Source organism: Macaca nemestrina, chromosome 15 (genome assembly GCF_043159975.1).
Source record: "Macaca nemestrina isolate mMacNem1 chromosome 15, mMacNem.hap1, whole genome shotgun sequence".
In the NCBI taxonomy this organism is placed as follows: Eukaryota; Metazoa; Chordata; class Mammalia; order Primates; family Cercopithecidae; genus Macaca; species Macaca nemestrina.
Genome location: NC_092139.1, coordinates 18,236,762 through 18,258,293, shown reverse-complemented (window position 1 = coordinate 18,258,293; position 21,532 = coordinate 18,236,762). Strand labels below are relative to the sequence as shown.

At 44.2% G+C, this 21,532-nt stretch overlaps 1 protein-coding gene across 3 annotated transcripts in view; it reads right to left on the bottom strand.

The window, feature by feature from the left end:
• The window catches only part of LOC105496484 (solute carrier family 13 member 3), a 122,749-nt gene that overhangs the window by 26,912 nt on the left and 74,305 nt on the right, over nucleotides 1-21,532 (bottom strand). For all 3 annotated transcript variants that reach the window (XM_011766954.3, XM_011766953.2, XM_071079177.1), the window contains 5 exons: nucleotides 12,545-12,611; nucleotides 10,018-10,203; nucleotides 6,351-6,476; nucleotides 3,190-3,285; nucleotides 2,091-2,195 (listed from right to left, as the gene is read on the bottom strand). In XM_011766954.3, the coding sequence (XP_011765256.1) occupies nucleotides 2,091-2,195; nucleotides 3,190-3,285; nucleotides 6,351-6,476; nucleotides 10,018-10,203; nucleotides 12,545-12,611 (580 nt within the window). The remainder of the gene's footprint in view (nucleotides 1-2,090; nucleotides 2,196-3,189; nucleotides 3,286-6,350; nucleotides 6,477-10,017; nucleotides 10,204-12,544; nucleotides 12,612-21,532) is intronic.

Here is a 21,532-nt window from a genome sequence, read left to right as displayed (position 1 = left end):
GCATTTGAAATGTGGCAAGACCAAACTGACATGTGCTTTAAATGTAAAATACACACAAGATTTTGATGATTTCACATGAAAAAAAGAATGCCAAATATCTCACTAATAATTTATACATAAAATATATTATTCATATTAGTTTCATCTGTTTTTCACCTTTTTATTGTAGCTACCAAAAAACTTAAAATAGATATGTGGCTCACATTATATCTCTCTTGGATGGGGCTAATCGAAATAATCAGATTTCACCAAATCCAGCAGATTCATCTCTATTTAATCATGTTCCCACCCACACCAGAATTTGACACGGTGCCCACTCACACTTCTTAAAACACTCCCCTCTTTTTGGCTTTTGCTGGTCCATAGCTCTAAGTTTTCCTTCTACCTCACTTACCATCTTTCTGTTTCTCTAGTAAACTCACTTTCCTCTCCCCAGCTCCCAAGTGCTGGGGTTCCTCATGGTCTTCTATACTCTCCTTAAACACTTTCCATAGCTGAGCCCATTGATTCCTATGGATTTAACTCCCAAATTTATACAGCAACTCCCAGATTTATGTATGCAACCTAAACATCTCTTCTAAGCTCCAGTCTTGCATATCCAACTGGCTATTGAGCTTGAAAAGTCTAAACCAAGTCCAAAATAGAATTATGAATAAGCCATTCCCAGTCCACTAAAAAATATTCTTCTCCAACTAACCACCATTCATACAGGCACTCCTTTCATTCACACCCCCCAAACCAACCCAGCGCAAGTCCCACATTTAACTTTGAATGATATCTTGACTGCTACATCGTCACTGCTGCCACCCTCACTGAAGCCATCCCCCAGCCAGGGGTCAGCAAATGTCTCCCGTAAAAAGCCACACAGTAAGTATTTTGGCTTTGCAGGCCACATGGTGTTTGTCTGGACTCACATTTCATATTGGAGTGTGAAAGCAGCCATAGACAATATATAATTGAATAGGTGTGGCTGTGTGTCAATAAAACTTTATTTGCAGACACTGAAATTTGAATTTCATATAATTTTCGTGCATTACAAGACATTGCCTTTTGATTTTTCCACAGCCGTTTAAAAAATGTAAAAGTCATTCAAAATCAAGTGGCGGACCAGATTTGGCCCAAAAAGACAGGGGCCATCTAGATGATGTTATAACTCCTAACTATTCTCCTCACCTATATTTTTGCCCCCACTACCCATTTCCTAATGAATATAGCTAGCAGTTATTGAGTTCTTTCTATGAGCCATTTTAATCACTTGACATGTATTAACTCATTTATCTTTATAACAAGCCAATGAGAAATGTACTATTACAATATTTTACAGATTAGGAAACTGAGGCACAGAGAGGTTGAGTAGCTTACAACCCTCCAATGGCTGCCCACTGCTCACAGAAAAAAAAAAAAATCAAAATGCATAATATGCCCGAAAAGACACTCTAATCTGGCCCTCCCCTACCCTTCCTCACCCACTTTCCTTCCTTCCCACCAGGCCTCGGTCCCACTGGGCTTTTCTCAGTTTCTCAAACATGCTACGTTTGTTCTGACTCAGGATTCAGTAGACATTCCCAGTGCATCTCCACTGCTTTCACCTGCAGTCTTCCTAAGTTTTGGCTCTTCCCAGAACTGTCCAAAGTCAATGCCCCTGCTCTATTATTTTATAGCATAACCCTCTCACTCTTTCCTTCATAGCACTCATTGCAATGCAGTTATTTTGTTGTCTAACTACTCGCTTTTGTCTGTGTCCCAGCACCCAGCCTGCAGCTTAGCACATAATAGGTTCTCAATCAATGTTGATTGAATGAATGAACGATTTGCTCAGTCACGCAGCTCATAAGTGGCAGAGCTAGAATTCTAACCCAGTTTAGTCTGACTCCAAATCCAGAGCTCTCAACACATGAGAAGTCATATTTTATCACCCAAACCTAAACTCTTTTGAGAGTGAAAGAGGGAGCTATTAATAATCATATGGGACAAGAGATGGAAACTTGGATGCAGGTCTCCCCAGCTACAATGCTGCCTCTCCAGCTCCAGGTGGCCCAGCCCAGAATCCTCCCTGTTGGACTCCTCCCTGTGGGTCCCCAGAGTCTCACCCAGGAGTGAAGAGGCTGGCCCAGCCAGGGATGAACTTCGGGTCCCGGGAGAAGAGGAGGATGGCAAACATGCAGAAAAGGACGAAAACGGCCTGTTCGGCAAACCTGTGGCACAGACATGCAGGCATGATGGTGACCCTGGGTTTCAGGCAGACTGCAGCAGGCACAGGCCCAGGCAGATGCCCACTGGGAGTGAATGGGCCCGGGATCTGCCTCTAAGAAAGCTGAAGTCATCCACTCCCCAGGGAGTGCCCAGAACAAGGGGAGGGGTGCCAATGGACTGTAAATGATTCCTGTCCGAGGACTTCCACGCTCCCTCAGGATCCTTCCTGAGCCTCAAGTCACCCCCTCCCCGAAACCACGTGCTTCATTATCACCAGGAGTTTCCCAGGGTCCTACAGAAAATCAAGAAAGTGAGAAACAGAGACAGAATCCAAAAAGCAGAAAGAAAAACAGACAGAAATGCAGTAGGCAAAGAGAAAGAGGAGCATTCATACAGAGAGAGAGAGAGAGACATAAAAACACACAGTCTGTCTATACTGAGAGGAGAAGACACAGAGAGGGGACAGACCTGGGGAGAGGGTGGATGGAGGTGGAAAGAGAGGATTCCCAAGAGTTGGAGGAGCTAGTTACCCAATGTACCCATTTCAAAGACTGGAGAGCAGAGCCCAGAGAGGGTTAGTGCCATGCCCAAAGCCACACAGGACATGAGTGGCACCGCTGGTCCTTGAACACAGGCCTACTGAACCCATTATTTTCACCATATGGAAATGTGCATTAAACAAGGTCCTGGAAGCCACCTAAGATAGTGTCAGGTATTCTGTGTACCGGGAGGGAAATGGTGCCTTGGGTGGAAGATAGCAGATCCCACTGTAAGTACATTCTGAGGGGTTTTTTGGTCCTCAGGTTTCTACCCCAGCACCAGGGCAAGAGGTTGACTGTGTAAACCACTTCCCATTCTCCACCTCTAGGCTCCCAGGCCATGGGTCCTGGAATTCCCCTGGAGCTCAGCCCCCATGGGCCCAAGGCCAGGCCAGGAGGAAGCTTTCCTGAGCATTTAAGATTCAGCTCTTTCCTCAATCCAAGGACCCCCATATACCTGATGGGCCCCAGGTTCTGGTATTCTTCCCGAATTACAGCTCGAGCCTTGTTTTCCGCAGTGGTTCTTATCTCAGATTTATTCTTCCTCCAGCCCCTGAAACAGAAAGTGGGAGGTTAGGAGTGTCCACTGCAGGTATAACTAACTTCTCACCTACAACCACCACCACCACCTGACCAAGTCACATCCTGTCTGTCCAGGAGGCTGCAACTGCCTGATGGCTGGTCTCCCTGCAACTGTCTTCCTTTGATACAGTTGTTCTCCCCATGTACAGCCTGGTTGATCTTTAAAAATGTGAATCTGATCATATGACTCCCAGGCTTAAAATCCATGAGTGGGTCAAACAGGCACATGAATAAACTGAGGAATCAATGGAACAAAGCAGAAAGTCTAGACACAGACTTAGTCACAAATGGGGATTTAGTCTATGATAAAGTTGCTATCTCAGATTGGTGTGGAAAAGATGGACTATTCAGTAAATGGCATCAGACATATAGATCAACGGAACAGAATTGAGAGCCAAGAAATAAACCCATCCACTTATGGCCAATTGATTTTTGACAGGGGTACCAAGACTGAATAGTGGGGGAAGGAATAGCTTTTCAACAAATGGTGCTAGGAAAACTGGATAGCCAAGTAGAAAAGAACGAATCTGGACCCCTACCTCACACCATATACAAAATTAAACCCAAAATGGATTGAAGACCTAACTGTTAGAGCTAAAGCCATAAAACTCTCAGAAGAAAAGGCAGGGGTAAATTTCCATGCCCTTGGAATAGGCAACAGTTTCTTCAATATGACGTCAAAGCACAAGCCACCAAAGATAGATAAATTTGACTTCATCAAAATAGTAAAACGTTGTGTGTCCATAAATGGTGTTAGGACACTGGGTGAACATTTGGGACAAAAAAAAAATGAAGCTGAATCCAAACTTCACACTGTACCATAAGGATGAACTCCAAATAGATCAGAAGTTTAAATGTAAAAAATATAATACTAGAAGAAAACATGATTATTCTTTTATGAGTCCTGTATTAGGAAAACCTTTCTAAGCTGTAATTGAAATTTCAGAAACTATGTGAGAAAAGATTGAAAAAAAATTAAAACAATTTTTTAGAGAGAAAAGCACCATAAGCAAAGCCAAAAGACAAATCAGGAAAAAAATGTAGCTTCTATTGCAGAATAAGCACTCATCTTTCCAAAATATAAAGCGTACCAGAAACTAGTAAGAACAGGACCAACAACCCATTTGAAAAAATGTATAAAAATATGAACACACGGTTTCACAATTCACAGGAAAGAAAATACCGATGAACAAACTTTTCATATGCTTCCAAATCTATGAAAAGTTTCCTAAAGTTACCCTTCATAAAATAAATGCAAGTTATTTTTCTCTTATCAGATTGGCAAAAATCCACTTTGCTGCAAGGAAGCAGACACTCTCACACATTGTGCATGGGAGAGGAAACATGTAAAATTTTTATGAAGAATGATTTGACAATATCTATTAAAATAAAAATGTGTTTATTCTCTGATCCAGAAATCCCACTTCTGGAAATGTATCTTATAAAAATGCTTGTTTCCTTTGAGCTAGAGTTGCAACGTAAAAGAGAAAAAATAAAATAAAATAAAAATTAAAAAACAGCTGGGCATGGGTGGCTCACGCCTGTAATCCCAGCTCTTTAGGGGGCTGAGGTGGGTGGATCACTTGAGGTCAGGAGTTTGAGACCAGCCTGGCCAACAGAGTAAACCCCTATCTCTACCAAAAAAAAAAAAAAAAAAAAAAAAAGCACAAAAAATTAGCCAGGCAAGGTGGCAAGAGCCTGTAGTCCCAGCTACTCTGGAGGCTGAGGCAGGAGAATGGCCTGAACCTGGGGGGTGGAGGTTGCACTCTGAGATGGTGCCACTGCACTCCAGCCTGGGTGACAGAATGAGACTTTGTCTAAATAAATAAATAAGTAAATAAATAAAATAAAAAACTAAAATCTGTCAGGCAGGCCTGTCACCAGAAAAAGATATCTATGTCTGCTCATATTTGCTTAAGAAAACTCTGAAAGATTACACAAGAAACCAATAAAAGTGGATGCTTGTTTGGGAGGATATCATGGGTGAAGAGGCCCATGGTTGGGAAGAGGGGTTCTCACTGCATACTTCTCAGTGTTGTTTTGATTTTTGAGAACCATATGTATGTGTTGCCTATCCAAATTAACATAACTATATTAAAAAGTAATTGAAGTAACCAAAATAAATATAGGAAAACAAAGTGCCAGTATTATATTTTGGCTAGACATCATTTCTGGCTCAAGTCTCTGGGTCTGAAGCTTGCTCTTTCTTTGTTTAGAGGTTGATTTGGAAATGTTAGATATTATGGTTTCTTTAGCACCCAACTGAGACTTTCTCCTTAACGTAAGTAGACTGAGTGATGAGAGTTGATAAAGACATATTTCCCATAATATGATTTGGTGTTATTTAATATTTTGTCCTCATGCCTCCCCAGATTATCTTCTGTATCAGGGCCCCGTAAAATGGGAAATAGTGCACTCCCCTCTTCTCTGGTCAAGAGTGTTCACCTTAAAGACAATACTATTAATAATTAGTAATAATATGTGACATCAACAAAGGGTCTGGGTGTGGCAGGCAGGTCACACCTCTCACTTAATCCTCACATCCCTGGGAGGTCAAGAAATGAGAATATGGCTAGCATGGTGGCTCACACCTATTATCCCAGAGCTTTGAGAGGCCAAGACAGGAAGGATCGCTTCAGGCCAGAAATTTGAGACCAGCCTGGGCAATATAGTGAGACCCTGTCTCTACAAAAGATTAAAAAAAAAAAAATTATCCAGGCACAGTAGTACTCGCCTGTAGTCCCAGCTACTTGGGAGTCTGAGGCCAGAGGAACACTAAAACCTGGGAGATTGAGGCTGCAATGAGCTACGATTGTGCCACTGCACCCCAGCCTGGGTGTCAGAGCAGGACCCTGTGTGTAAAACTACATACATACATACATACATACATACATACATACATACATACATAAAAGAAAGAAATGAGAATACGACATGAAATAACAATCATCCTCAGTTTTCATAGGCAGATGCTGAGGTTAGAAGGGCCACTCCCTGCTTCCCCACTCTACCTGCCAAGAAGAAAATGAGAGGTACCTGAAGCTCAGTCCCCCGTACAGGAAGGAGATCCAGAGCCAGCCTGCCAACAGGAACAACAGCATAAGAGGGAAGGCGAAAATGAACCAGGAGCCGAAATTCACCACGTCACACTGTGGAAAGAAACTGGAGAACAGTGGGAGATGAGAACAGGCCAAGGGCAGCCATGCCCATTTGGGGAGTGGCAGACGAGACCAGGCGGTACTAGTATTAGTGGGTCAAGAGGGGAATGAGAGGGTCCCATGGAAGTCTTGGGAACATTGTTTTCCACCTATTCTAATAGCAGCACTCTTTTTTCCTCTTCTTTGGAGGCTGCTGGCTTCTGACCCAATGGGACCAATAGGTGCGCTACAGTCAAAATCTCTGTCCCCTGGAGGCCAGACAGGTACCTGAGTGAGTGAAACAGGCCAGGCCGGCCATGGTGAATTGAAGAGAGCCGTGCTCATTAAAGGGGTCAGCTGCTATTTGCTCCCCCAGGGTTGCCATGCAAGAGTGCAGGGCCAGTAAGCCCAGGTTTGGGTTTTACTTGAAATTATGTGATGTTTAAATGTTGGCAATTCATGAAAATGTTTTTAATGAATGTGGGAGTCAAGCATAACACATCTGCAGGCTGAAACCTTTGCCCTCTTTATTATACATGCTCAAAGACCCTGGGCATTTTGTCCAGGCAATGGTGATGTTGATGAGTTCTTTCTCTGCTGAATGGTGTCCAATCTCAATTTTATTAAGACATCATCAAGCCTGAAAGGATGAAGGGCAATAACACTTAGTGCTGGTGAAGATGTGGAAAAACAGGCAGATTCTTGATGTTTGTTCATCAGAATACTCTTTTTTGGAGAGGGATTTGGTAAAATGCAGTAAGAGTCTTAAAAATGTGCATATCCTTTTATCCAGAAATTCTACTACTAGAAATAAACTTTAAAACAAAAAACCAGAAATGCGGTCAGGAATATAAGTGCTAGATTGAAAAGAGGAAAAGTAAGTTATAGAATGATGTATACAAAAGTATGTGGACACTCATGGACATTTCTAGGTAAATAAATAAGTAAATAAACCAAAACATTAAGTTATTATATAATAAATAAGCAAACAAAAATATTAATAAACTCTATATAGTGGGATTCTAAGTGGTTTTTATTTCCTCCTTTTTCTCTACCTGTATTTTCTACAATGAATAAGTATACCTCTATAATTAGACAAAACAAAAATATTGTTTTAAAAATATTAAAATATCAGCAAGTGTGTGGTCAGTTACATAATTTGTAATAGCAAAATAATAATTATCATAAAATGAAAACAATCTAAATGCTTAGGATTAAAGTATGTACACCCAAAATAAGATAATACATAGTCACTAAAAATTATGTTTTCTAAAAAATTTTAATGATAAAATCAGACTATAAAACTGTATTAAGAGCATACTGGCAAAAACGTTAAATATATGCACATTTAATATATGGACATAGAAAAGTCTAGAAGAAAGTCTTAAAATATCGACAGTGGGATTGAAGGTATTTCAAATTTCTTCTACATTTTCCAAATGTTCTTTAATGTGCCAATATCATTTTATAATCAGAATAAACCAATAAAATGTATTTTGGCAACAAGGGCTAAAGGACCACTCAGGGCAATCACTTCTCCTGTCTCCCAAGGCTTCTCCTGTTCTCAGCTGGAGAATCAAAATCACGTATTACCTAGCATTCCTTTTAAATCCCCTCTTCCTACACTAGAGGGTCTACATTTGAGCCCTTGTGTTGCATAAGATTTGCATGTAATTAACTTGAAATCCTACATTTGATATTTTTACTGTATATATAGTTAACATTATATATTTTATGTATTATATGTTAATATATTATATACTTAAATGTACATAAGATATATTTTAGAAAATATAAATATGAAATAAACATATAAAAAAACATATAATTTCCCCAATTTCATTTCAGGTTGGAACAAAGTCCTACTCATATCAGGGCAGGCAGGCAGTCTGAAAACGCTTTGACAACAACTGCTCCCCTCCAATTCTCCCCATCCTCAACCTAGGCTCTGCTCTCCATCCCCAGAGCCCACATCTTCCTGTCCAGCCCTGGGGATGGGTCCCAGCAAACCCTAATACCAAATGCCTACCTTCCCCCTCCGCAGAACACTAAAGGGCTGAGCCTAGATACTCCCCACAACGGAAGCAGGATCATCTTTGCTTCTGGTTTTTCTGTCAGTGAGCTGAAACCAGAAGGCACAGACAGCCTTCTTTAAGGGATAGAGATAAAAAGACATCTAAGGTTTGCAGTAAAACTCAGCGGGCTTAAATCAATTGGTGAAACACACCTACGACTTCTTTTTTTTTTGGTTGTTTTTCACCTCTCCCAGTTCATGGTTGACAATCACTGGTTTCCATCATCAAATCTTAAAATCAAAGCATTTTGGAATCTGGGAATGTATTGGCAATTCATCTCATCCAGGGGTTAAGGTTTAAAATCAACACAAGGCCAAACATGGGTGTACTAAAATCTCTTGTGAAAATACCTGTAATTACTCACGTGTATGTTACTGACAGTTGCACACATAGCAAACCTCTCTCGGGGAGATCAGCAGGGCCTCCCTTCATCCCCACGTGTTTTTGATTCTTTGGTTGGGCAACAGGTAAAGAAGTCGGCTAGTATTTGCGGCCATGTTGAATATCAAATACTTTTTGGTGCCCTTTGTTGGCCAAATGCTTACATTTGCATTTATGTAAATTAAATGAACCTATGTTACATCTCCACTGCAAGGAATCTTGGAAACCCTGCCTTGGAATCCTGGAACCTAAAAGTCTTAGAGACAGGATCTTGAAATACTGAAGTTTTAAAATCTTGGAAACCAGAGGCTTAAAATAATGGGAGCGGCAAGTTGTGCAGTTGGAGCATCTTTCTCTTATCCTCATGTCCTGACCGGCCACCCAGTCACTGCTGACCACTTCTAGGGATGGGGGGACTTTAGCTCCCAGCAGAGCCCACTCCACTGGGGGACTCTGCTTATGGTTGGAAGGCTTCTCTCAGGCCATGACAGCCACAGACCCATGCCTCCCACTGGGTTACTCCTCTGCTGTCACCTTTCCAATGACCCGCATCTCACTTGAAGGAAAAGCAGGAGTTCTTAGACAACACTTACCACTATCACCTTATGTCTTCTCACCTTCCCTTCACCCCAGGCTCTTCATCTCCCTGGTATTCCTGCTGGTCCCTGAACCTCCCCAGGAACAGCTCCACCTCCAAGCCCTGTAGGAGCTACTCCCTGCTGTCGCAGTCGGCAATGCCTTTCCCTCCTGTGTCCACGTGGCTCATTCTCTTCTAGGTCTCTGCTCAAATGTCAGCCCATCAGAGAGAACCGGTGTCCCTGACCAACCTACATAAACTAGCACCCCACTCTCCTCACTTCTACTCTCTTTCCCTGCCGTATTTTTTTCCTAACTTATCACACAGATATGTTTTATATTCATTTGCTTTTTCACTTATTGCCTGTCTCTCCCGCCAGAATGGAAGTTCCCCAAGGGCAGGGATCTCACTGGATTTTGTGTATTGCTGTGTTCCCAGAGCCTGGCCCAGAGAAGGCTCTCAATACACATTCCCTGGATGTTGAATGAAGGAGGGAAGAGGAGGGGAGGAGCAGAACCCTCCCTGCTTTCTACCTCTTGAGCTGGCCAAGCAGGATGAGGTTAGGGGCTGTGCCTGTGAGTGTGGCTGTGCCCCCAATGCTGGCTGAGTAAGGGATAGAGATGAGGAAGCCCTTCCAGATGTTCCCACGATATTCATCCTCCTTCCTGGAGTCCGCCAGCAGATCCAGTGGAACCTCCGTCTCCCCAGGGTGGTCTTTGCTTTAAACAAATCCAAAGAGAAGCCATTCAGAACACATGGAGAACAGGCCACGGACTGCCCAGGGGTTGGGGAGCTGAGTGATCTTTCTAGAAGGTAATTTGGCACAGGTATCAAAAACCTGTAACAAGGTGCAACTCTACAGTTCAGATATTCTACTCTAAGAATGTATCCTAAAGAAATAGACAAGTGTCTCAGGGGTGGGTACAAGGGAACTCACCATGCCATTAAATATAATTTAAATGAAGAACAGTCTAAATGTCCATCTAAAAGGGGCTGATAATAAAGATGACTCTCTTCCTGGATGGAACACCAATGCAGCTATTAAATGGATGCTTATTAAGATGAAAGTTGTCCATTCACAAACTACGGCGAAAAGGCATGCCACAATACCATTTAGTTTTTTATTGTATAAATCCTCATGGGCGTGGTGGCTCACTCCTATAACTCCAACACTTTGGGAGACCAAGGCAAAGGATTGCTTGAGGACAGGAGTTTGAGACCAGCCTGGGCAATATAGTGAGATCCCATCTCTATAAAAAAAAAAATCAGCTGGGCGTGGTGGCATGCACCTGTAGTTCCAGCTACCTGGGAGGCTGAGGCAGAAGGGTTGATTGAGCCCAAAAGTTTGAGGCTGTAGTGAGCTATGATTGCCCCACTGCCCTCCAGCCTGGGTGACAGAGTGAGACACTGTCTCTAAAAAAAATTAATAAGTAATAAATAGAAATAAAGAAATAGCTATGTTTCATGAATATAAAAATATTTAAAGTCTAGAAACAGATGCAAGTTGTTTTGATATCTTTCCCAGGAGTGGAATTACGTATTTTTTTTCTTTTTTATTTTCTGGGTTGTTTTCCTTGTACAGTTAAAGAGTTTTGGGAAATAATGACATTAAGAATTTTTAAGTATATAACTAAAAGATCATAATTTTGGCATTATTGAGGCCAACATTATGGCATTATATGATGTTCACTATTCTCCATTAAGTAAAATAGGTATTTCGAAACAGACTGAAATGAAGGAAAAAAGTGAAATAGCAGGTTACAAAACAGCATATATAGCATTATCAATTTTATTTTATTTTGTTTATTTTTATTTATTTATTTATTTGAGACACAGCTTCACTCTTGTCACCCAGGCTAGAGTGCAATGGCATGATCTCAGCTCACTGCTACCTCTGCCTCCCGGGTTCAAGCGATTCTCCTGCCTCAGCCTCCCGAGTAACTGAGATTCTCCAGCCACACTGGCTTCCTGGCTGCTCTTTGACCTCTCAGGAGCTTTGCATGTGCTGGTCCACATGCTGAGAACACTCTTCCCATGGATACCCCCACCACTCCCCACCTCTTGCAGAGATTTGCTCAAGCACGACCTTCTTGTGAGGACTTCCCTGACTACCCACATTCAAACTGCCCCTTCCCACTTGCCAGCTCGCCTCCCCCACCCTCCTTCCTGCTTTGATCTCCCTCCAAAGCTTATCCACCACCCAACAAACCATGGATTATATTCATTTATCCGTGTCTTGCTGCTAGAATGTAAACCCATAAGGGCTGGGCTTTCTGTCTGTTCCTTGCTGTATCTCCATCCCTAGAATAGTGCCTGGCTCATCGTAAGCTCTGAATAAATATTTGCTGAATGAATGAAATAGACCAGATCAATGCCCAGCACTGTCTTGAGCAGATTGCTTGGCTCCCAGTTGTGTCATCCCTGTTAAATTGAGATCACAATGCCATAATAACAAGTGCTAACATCTGGACATGTAAGGTCCAGCCAACCTGCTCTATCTACATTACCTCATTATCTCACACAGCCAGTATGGAGCAGGGCCAGAGTTCCAAGTCAGGTGTTTGCGACTCCAAATCCTATGATCTTAACTACATTGCCATAATGCAAAGGATACTCTAGACTAAATGCGATTTCAACATCAATGTGAAGATGCTTTCTAAGTCACGTAGGGTGAAGGGCTGTTATTGTTTTATAAGGTATTTTCTTGTCTGTATGGACTGTTAACCCTGCCTGCACCCCTCTCCTCCTTGTGTCATGCAGTGTGTGCTATCTTGCTCTTCTGGATCTCTTCTTGCAAGAGGAAAGTACCTGTGATCCTCAATCTCACCAGATCTTTAGGGATTTAATATACTGCCCTACCCTTTCCATGTCTGCATTTTTTTAAAGGAGGCTGTTGAGGTTAATGTTTAAGCCACAGAGATGAATGGTGGAAACTTAGGCATTAGGTCGTTTGGAGAAAAATTCAGGGATGGGAGGAAAATGATTTGCGGCACTGAATTCTTGTTCATTGTCTCCTTGAATCAAGCACTGTCTCCTCTACAAATTTCACCAATAACTTACGCTTCTGTGCTGGCGAGAAACTGCATCTCCGTGGGCACAGTGTGTAGGCCGTTTCTCCGCACAGCAGCTAGGAGGAAAGAGCATGATGTCTTTAGTGTAATGTAGTGAATGGAACAGGAGTATCCCAAATCTTGTGAAGTTAGTCAAGAATGCTTTCTTTGCCAAGGATCCTATACTATTCACTAAATCAAAAGACAAAGATAGAGAGAGGAAGAAGAGAGAGAGGGAAGGAGAGAGAGGAAGGGAGGAAAGGGGAGGGAGGGAGAGAGAGGGAGGGAGGGAGGGAGGAAGGAAGGAAGGAAGGAAGGAAGGAAGGAAGGAAGGAAGGAAAGAAGGAAGGAAAAGGAAAGGAAGGAGGGAGGGAATGAAAGAAAGAAAAGAAAAGAAAGAGAAAAGAAAGAAAGAGAGAGAGAGAAAGGAAGGAAGGAAGGGGAAGGAAGGAAGAGAAAGAAAGAAAGAAAGAGAGAAAGAAAGAAAGAAAGGAAGAAAGAAAGAAAGAAAGAGAGAGAGAAAGAAAAAGAAAGAGAGGGAAAGGAAAGGAAAGGAAGGGGAGGGGAGGGGAGGAGAGGAGAGGAGAGGAGACAAAAGGAAAAGGAAAGGAAAGGAAAAAGAAAAATCATTCAGCATTTTATCCTCCTGTCCTACCATCCATATGTGAAGATGTGCCCAGGCCTGTTGGCAGGCGTTTAGCTGCAGGGCTGCTTGACAATCCATAACTCAAGCCTAGGCTTACCTGAGCAGCCACTGCCAAAGTTGTGAAAGGCCAGCTATGAATGGTAATGAATCATCAATGTGTTGGATGACCCCAATTGTCCAATCATTCATTCATTCATTCATTCATTCATCCAAAAAGTATTTATTGAGCACCTACTATGTGCTATTGACTATGTTCTCAGGGTACTCTGTGAACAATATAGAACAAGGCCTCTGGCTTCCATGGAGGTCATACTCTAGAAGGGGAGACAGGCAATGAACGAATAAAGGAAATTTGAGGTAGGGACAAATGTATGGAGGAAATAGAACTGGGCAATGTGACTGGAATGTAGAGAGGCGAGTAGGTGGGCTCTCTCTTCAACAGAGAAGACACTGTGTGCTGATGGCATCAGATCTGAGACCTCAAGGATAAAATGGAATCCATCCTATGAAGAGCCCTGGGAAGAGGGTGCAAGGAAAGAGGAACAGCAAGCACAAAGGCCCGGCAGTAAGGAGGCGTTTGGCTGAGATGAAGAACTGAGGAAGCCCCACATGCTGGGAAAGAGGTGTATAGGAAAAGCATAGGGGAGATGGGGGATGGGGACGGAGTGGGCAAAGGCCAATGGGGACTAAATCAGGGATGGGGTCCTGCTGCAGGATTTAATGCCCAAGACAATATGATTTACATTTTGCAAACATCTCTGGGCCTGGTCCGAGAGAACGGATGTAGGGGAAGGGGTAAAAATGGAAATTGGGAGCCCAGTTCTGGATCTGTTGCATTTTCCATCTAAGATGATGGTGGCTGGATTTGGCTGGTGACTACAGAGACCCTGAGAGTAGTAAGTGGTGGATGTGTTTCAGCTGTTTTGAGATAAGAGCTTGGTGCAACTTGGAACCCAGAGCCCAGCTGGGGCACATGAACCCTAGCCAACTGATCCATTAGCAAATCGCTGTGGAGTACCTGCCATGCACCTGGTGCTGAGTGACAAAAGATGAAAGTCCATGCCCTCATGGAGCTGATATCCGGTGGGGGGGACAGACCACACATGACTAAGTAACATATGCAGTATGTCAAATGAAGATGCATGCCATGCGAGGCAGGGAAGGAGCCAGGCATCCTTGGGTGAGACACCAAGCCTCAAAGAGAGCCTGATAGAGAAGGAAAATTTGACTTCAAACCAAGACCTGAAGGTGAGGGGGTGAGCCATGCAAACATCTGGGGCAAGAAAGAGCAGGTGCAAAGGCCCTGGGGTGGGAGCACACCCAGGAAGCAAAGGGGAGGCCAGTGGGGCTGCAGGGGCCTAAGGGAGGAGAAGAGTAAGAGGAGGCAAGGTAAGAGAAGTGGCAGGGGGTAGAGGTGGTAGGAAGTGGGTGGGATCATGCAGGGATCTCAGAGCTCACAGGAAGGACTATGGCTTCTCCTCTGAGTCATGTGGGAACTAGGGTAGCATTTGAGCAGGGGAGGCTCAGGACAGGAGCTGACTTCATTTTTAAAGTTATTTCTCTGGTTGAGTGTGGTGGTTCATGCCTATGATCCCAGCTACTCAGGAGGCTGAGGCAGGAGGATTGCTTGAGCCCAGGAGTTTGAAACCAGCCTGGGCCAGATAGTGAGACCCCATCTCTAAAAAACATTTTCTAAAAAAATTAGCTGGGCGTGGTGGTGCATGCCTGTAGTCCCAACTACTCCAGAGGCTGAGGTGGAGGATCAGTTGAGCCCAGGAGTTGGAGGCTGCAGTGAGGTATAATCATGTCACTGCACTCCAGCTTGGGTGACAGGGAAAGACCTTGTCTCTTAAAACAAACACACAAAAATAATAAAGTTATTGCTCTGCTTGATAGACCAGACTCCCCAGCAGCCTTTGACAGTGTTTTGGGGAAAAGAAAATTAGAATGAATTAAATGTTCTTGCAGCTCGAACCATCACTAAGAGTAAAATAACCCACCCCTGGGAGCTGGGTGTGTGGCTGGTGGCCAAACACATCAGTCTTGGGTTCAAATCCTAGTTCCATCACTTCCTATCTGACTTTAGGTCAGTGGTTCCCAGCGAGGGCCAATTCTGTACCCAAAGGACGTTGGGCAATGTCTGGGGGCATTTTTGGTTATCACAACTTGGGTGGAAGGGCAAAGTACTACTGGCATCTATTAGTTAGAGACCAGAAATGCTGCTAAACATCCTGCAATACACAGGTCAGCCCACCCCAGCAAAGAATTATCCCACCCAAATGTCATTGGTAATGAAGTTGAGAAACCCTGGTTAGGGTATATCCCTTAATCTCCCTATACCTCAGTTCTTTAATTTATAAGATGGAAGTAACTACTCTAGGACTGTCATGAGAATTACAGAGTTAATCTACTGCTGGGTGCAGTGGCTCACGCCTGTAATCCCAGCACTTTAGGAAGCTGAGGTGGGTGGATCACCTGAGGCTGGGAGTTCGAGACCAGCCTGACCAACATGGAGAAACCCCGTCTCTACTAAAAATGCAAAATTAGCTGGGCGTGGTGGTGCATGCATGTATCCCAGCTACTGGGGAGGCTGAGACAGGAGAATTGCTTGAACTCGGGAGGCAGAGGTTGTGGTGAGCCAAGATAGCACCACTGCACTCTAGCCTAGGCAACAAGAGCGAAACTCCGTCTCAAAACAAACAAACAAACAACAACAACAACAAAAACAAAAAACAAGAGTTAACCTGTTAAAAGCAGAGATCAGCAAACTTCTGTAAAAAGCCAGATAGTAAACATTTTAGGTTTTGGGGGGCCATGAGGTCTCTGTCATAACAACATATCTCTGCCATAGGAGCAGAAAATCAGCCACAGACAACACATCAATGCTTGAGTGTGGCTAAACTTTTATTTGGGGGACGTCAAAAAACAATTTGTTTTGTTTTTTCTGAGACAGGGTCTTGCTCTGTTGCCCAGGCTGGAAGGCAGTGGCACGATCTCAGCTCACAACAGCCTCGATATCCCGGGCTCAAGTGATCCTCCCACCTCAGTCTCCCAAGTAGCTGGGTCCACAGGTGTGTGCCACCATGCCCGGCTAATTGTTGTGGGTTTTTTTGGTTTGTTTGTTTGTTTTTGTTTTTTTGTTTTTTTGTAAAAGGGAGGTCTTGCTCTGTTGCCCAGGCTGGTCTCTAACTCTGGGGCTCAGCCGATCCTCTCACCTCAGCCTCCCAAAGTGCTGAGATTACAGACGTGAGCTACCACGCCTGGGCTGAAATTTGAATATCATATAATTTTTCACATGTCACAAAATATTTTTCTTCTCTTGATTTATTTCGACCACTTAAAAATATGAAAACGATTCTTAGCTCCCAGGCTGTATAAAAAACAAGCAGTAGGCTGGATGTGAAGGGCCACGGTTTACCAATCTTGATACAAAGACTTCAACAGAGCTGGGCAGTCCCAGCTACTCAAGAGGCTGAGTGGGGAGGATTGCTTGAGCTGAGGAGGTCAAGGCTGCAGTGAGCCGTGATCATGCCACTGCACTCCATCCTGGGTGACAGAGCAAGACCCCATCTCAAAAAAAAATAAATAAATAAAATAAAATAATAAAAAAAAGAACGAATTTAACAGGAAGCTGAGTACTAGCAAAAGTTCAGTAAATATGGGTTACCATTGAGAAAGAAGAAAACAGAGCATAGGGAATGATTCTAATACTCAGAGCCAGGTTACTTTGTTCTCCTGTTGGACTTCCACAATCTAACAGAACACTGACCTCAGACAAAGACACTCTGAGACTATGCAAGTCCACTTCATAATCTTGTCTAAGGGCAAGGTGGCTGTGACACCCTCAAAATCCCAACATCCCCCTCTCTTGCTAAATGAGTTACTTCTCCTTCCTTACCCAGCTCAGAATTGCCTCTGGTCTCTCTCAGTGCCCAACCTCCAGCCCAGATCCTGTCCTGGGTTCCTTTTAATACCCTCTTCCTGAGATACCCAGGGTAGCTCATGGCATGTGCGCCCCACCCCCTCACTGCTGCTGTAAATGATAACTCAGCTTGTTTCATTACTAGTGTATTCCTGGGGTCTTTGGTGAAGGCCATTGACACTCTTTAGGCACCCAAGCAAGACACAAAAGAAGTTTGATTTTTTTTCTTTTTCACATGGGATTTTCCTTCACATGGAAGTCAGGCCACATACACAGCCATGTGGACATTCCTTGTCTCGCCTGCGGCTTGGGGGAATCTCTTCCCCACCACAGGCTGCTCTCGCGGTACCCCGTTGGTACTGAGGGAACAGGATTTCCTGGTGGCTGACTGTGTCATTTTTCCTGTGCCTGGAGCTGGCCCTGTTGACCCCCTGCGGGGGCCTGAAGGTGAAAGTTGAGTCAGCTGCCCTGGGCCATAGGAATAAGGGCCCCTGGACACGAGTGCTGGGAACAGGTCCACATGCCATGCACGAGGCCAGGGTCCAGGGCACTGAAGTAGGAAGCGAGGGACTATTAATAGCACACTAAGGTTGGGGGCAAAGTTGTTCCCAGGGGATGGCCAGAGAGTAAGGACTCTGACTTGGTGACCCCCAGCCCCCACCATCTCTAGCTCACTCTACCCTCTTCCCACCTGGGTGCTGTGCAGGTGTCTCCTCTATGCAGCCAGGGTGGAGAGCAACTCGTCTGAGGTTACAGATAGGGAAACTGAGCTCACCAGTTTGCCACAGCCCCCATCTGACCCCGTTTGCTCTGCATCTGAGTTGAAGAGCCCTGATAAGAGATTGTATGTGCTATAAATAAGGCAATGAAGGATATTTGTACACGCAGAACTCTAGACAGTAATTAGCTTTATCATAGAAGATCAGGAAGGAGTTTTGCTTTTTCCTTATGGAGATTAGCAATGTAAAAAATGTTAATACCAGGGATTTTCTGATGATGATGATGATGATGATGATAAAGTCATGAAGATGAAACTGGAAAACCTGGTGCTGAGCGGAGCTCTTAGGCATTTACGCAGGATCCACGCCTGTGCTTCCTGTGACCTCAGTGACCCAAAAGACCACGTGGAAACAGGCCAGTGGGGCAAAGTCCCCAGAGAGACTTCTCTGGGTCCAGAAATTGCCAGTTGATTAGAAGCTTGATGCTTCTGTAGGGTCCTATTCACATCATACCAACCCTTGAGTTTGTGTCAGGCCAGGGGACAGAACTTTCACATTTATGATCTTACAGCTGTCTCCAAGCAGCCTTAGAGAGCTATGCAAAGTTTATTACCTTCCTCTTGACAACTGGGGAAACTGAGGCCCAGAAAGATGGGCTAAAGTTGGGATCAAGAGGACCCAATCGGTCAGTGGCAGAGTCAGCATTATACCCAGAACTTTGGATCTCCCACCCCCTGAACCTTGGTCCATTTCCAAGGCACCCACCTGGCACTTAGCAGGTCTGACGTGAAACTGATAACTCTAGTCTAGCCTCCCTGGTATGACTAAGATGTTCTTAAAGTTTGACACGAAGAGTGCCCTCGGGAAAGAGTTCTTGTGTCAAATTAGGTAAACAGCACTCCAGGGAAGGTCAAAAGCCCCCAAGTGAAGCAGGCTTATGTCCATTTATTCATTTAGCCCTCATGCCAGCCTAGGTAGTGAGGATTATTATCCCCGTTTTAGGTTTGAGGAAACTGAGGCATAGAACAGTTAGTTCAATGGTCTATTTGTGTATTCATTAATTTTACACATTTACTGAACATCTACTATGTACCAACAGTGTCTTAGGTGCACAAGACTGCATCAGTGAAGATTCACGACAATGAGAAAGATTGATAGGCCCTTCACGGAGCTTGGAGTCTATGGAGGAGACAGATTGTAAACCAGGAAGCAAATCAATCCTGCTCAAGTAGGAGGGGAAATGCCAAGGTGCATCGAGGTAGAAGGTCTTATTACCTGTGCCTCCAATGCCTGGAAGTCTCACAGGTAGTTTTTAATACAACTGCCATATATTAACCACTTCCTATGTACCTGGCTCTTGTTTCTCACGTAAGAGGCAGCGTCCTTGTTTTATAGATGAGGAAAGTTGCAGAAGGTGGGTTAGCTTATGGATGAAGACAATGCTTCACCCAACATTAAAGACCCTTGTGTTGTGAAGGGTGGTATCCTGGGCCTTCCTATAAAAGAAAGATGTAGATGGCAAGCTAGCTTTCTATGGACAGAAAAAAAGGAGGGGAAAGAGTTTAGATTCAAAAGCCAGGTGGAGGGCCAGACGTAGTGGTTCATGCCTGTAATCCCAGTGCTCTGGGAGGCCAAGGCTAGAGGATCACTTGAGCCCGGGAGTTTGAGGCTGCAGCGAGCTGATTGCACCACTGCACTCCAGCCTAGGAGACAGAGGAAGACCCTGTCTCTAAAAAACAAAAACAAAATCCAGGTGGGTCCCTTACTGGCCAAGGAACATTGGGCCAATCATGGCTGTGAGCTTCAGTTTCCTCCTCTGTAAAATGGGCATGCTAATAGTGCCTCCCCACAGGGCTGTGGTGGAGGACCTAATGAGGGTGTGCATGCAGAGGGCCATTGGCAAAGCCATCGGTCACATGGCCCCTGGGTCGCCCAGATAGTGCAGGGCACAGAACTAGGTAAAGGAACTGGAGAAATGCAACGGGGCTGCCCTCCAAGTCTGAGGACCTCTGGAGTCTTATCCAGATAGACCCACCCTGCCCTGGGTTCTGCCTCCTCTGTACCAGGCACCATGGCAAGGTGCTTATAAGCACAGATTCTGGATTCAGACAGAGCTCAGCAAATCACCATGTTACTTTGGGCAAATCATTTTGCTTCTCTGAGCCTCAGTTTCCTCATCTATAAAATGGGCATCATTACCTCCCAGTACAATTACGAAGATCAGATGAGCTAATGAGTATAAAAAAATTAGCATGGTATCTGGCATGTGGTGTTTGCTCAGAAAATGAGAGCTCAGCTCACACGATGATTATGGTTGCTGCTGGTGCTACAGATGTCCCTCATGAACCTATAGCTCCTAGCAACTTCCTCGTGCCTCTCCTAGCCCACTGGCAGAATCTCTACTCCCTCCACCCCTGTCCTCGCCTCCTGCCACCTGGTCAAAGCTCAGAACTGGATGAAAGGGAATAGCTCTCTTTGCACTGGAATTAGCCTTGTTTTAGGTCTTTAACCAAGTCCTTGATCATTAACCAAGTCCTTCTCCCCGATCCCATGGCCTGTAAAGGCAGGTATCTATCCCAACCCCCAGGGTCCCCTCCCTCCTGACATCCTGCAGCATGGGAAAAGACTCTGGACTTCACTGCATGGCCACCACTGTGTGTGGCCTTGGGCAAGTCCCTTCCCCTTCCTGAGTCTCAGATTTTTCATTCTCATAATGAGGGACTTGGCTTTCAATCATTTGCTTTGCCACTTCGTAAAAAGTCTCATGTGGGAGGCAGAATAATGGAGCCTGAGAATGCAGGCTCTGAAGTCAGCCAGCCTGGATTCAAAATACCAGAGCCACTGTTTGGAAACTGGGTAACGGGGGGTGGGGGGACTCTTTTTAATTCCTTCCTCAATTTCCATTTCTCTAAATGAGGTCAATGCTTGTTCCATCTCATTCAGATATAAGGCCCACCTAAGAGTCCGCACATAAACTAAGTGCACAGTAAACATTGGTTATCATTGCTTAGAAGCTCAGTGTACAAAATGAATAAACTGAGTCTAACTAGGGTTGAAATGGAGGAAAGGGCAGAGTCCCAGGTGCTTGCTGCCACCCCAGGGTGACCATCAGGCAGTTCTCTTAAGGGAAACAGTTCGAAAGTCAAGAAAGCCAATATTGTACAGCTGGGGTCAGTGACCAAAATATGCAGCCCCAATCCAGCCCGCCGCCTGTTTTTGTGTGGCCTGCCAACTAGGAATGGCTTTTACATTTTGAAATGGTCGAAAAAAATCTATAGAAGAATATTTCCTGTTATGAAAATTATATGAAATTTTCATTTCAGCACCCATGAATACAGTTTTATTGGCACATTGCCACACCTGCTCGTTTGTTTTATCTGTGGCTGCTTTCTCACTGCAAGGGCAGTGTTGAGTAGTTGCACAGAGTGGCCCACAAAGCCTGCAGTATTTATTATTTGGTCATTTGTAGACAGAATTTGTTAATCCATGCTATAAAGCTTCTCTTCCCTTCCTCATGGAAGACCCCACCCCTGCACAGAGCTGACTCTGCCACTTTGCCAATGCTATGATCCTGAACACATCATCTCACCTCTCCGAACTTCATCTGTGAAGTACATATAATCATTTCTAGTGTTCAGGGCTGCCGTGAAAATAAAATAATCAGGACCCCTTAGTGTATGACAGGGAAATACTCATGTGACTGTCAGTGAG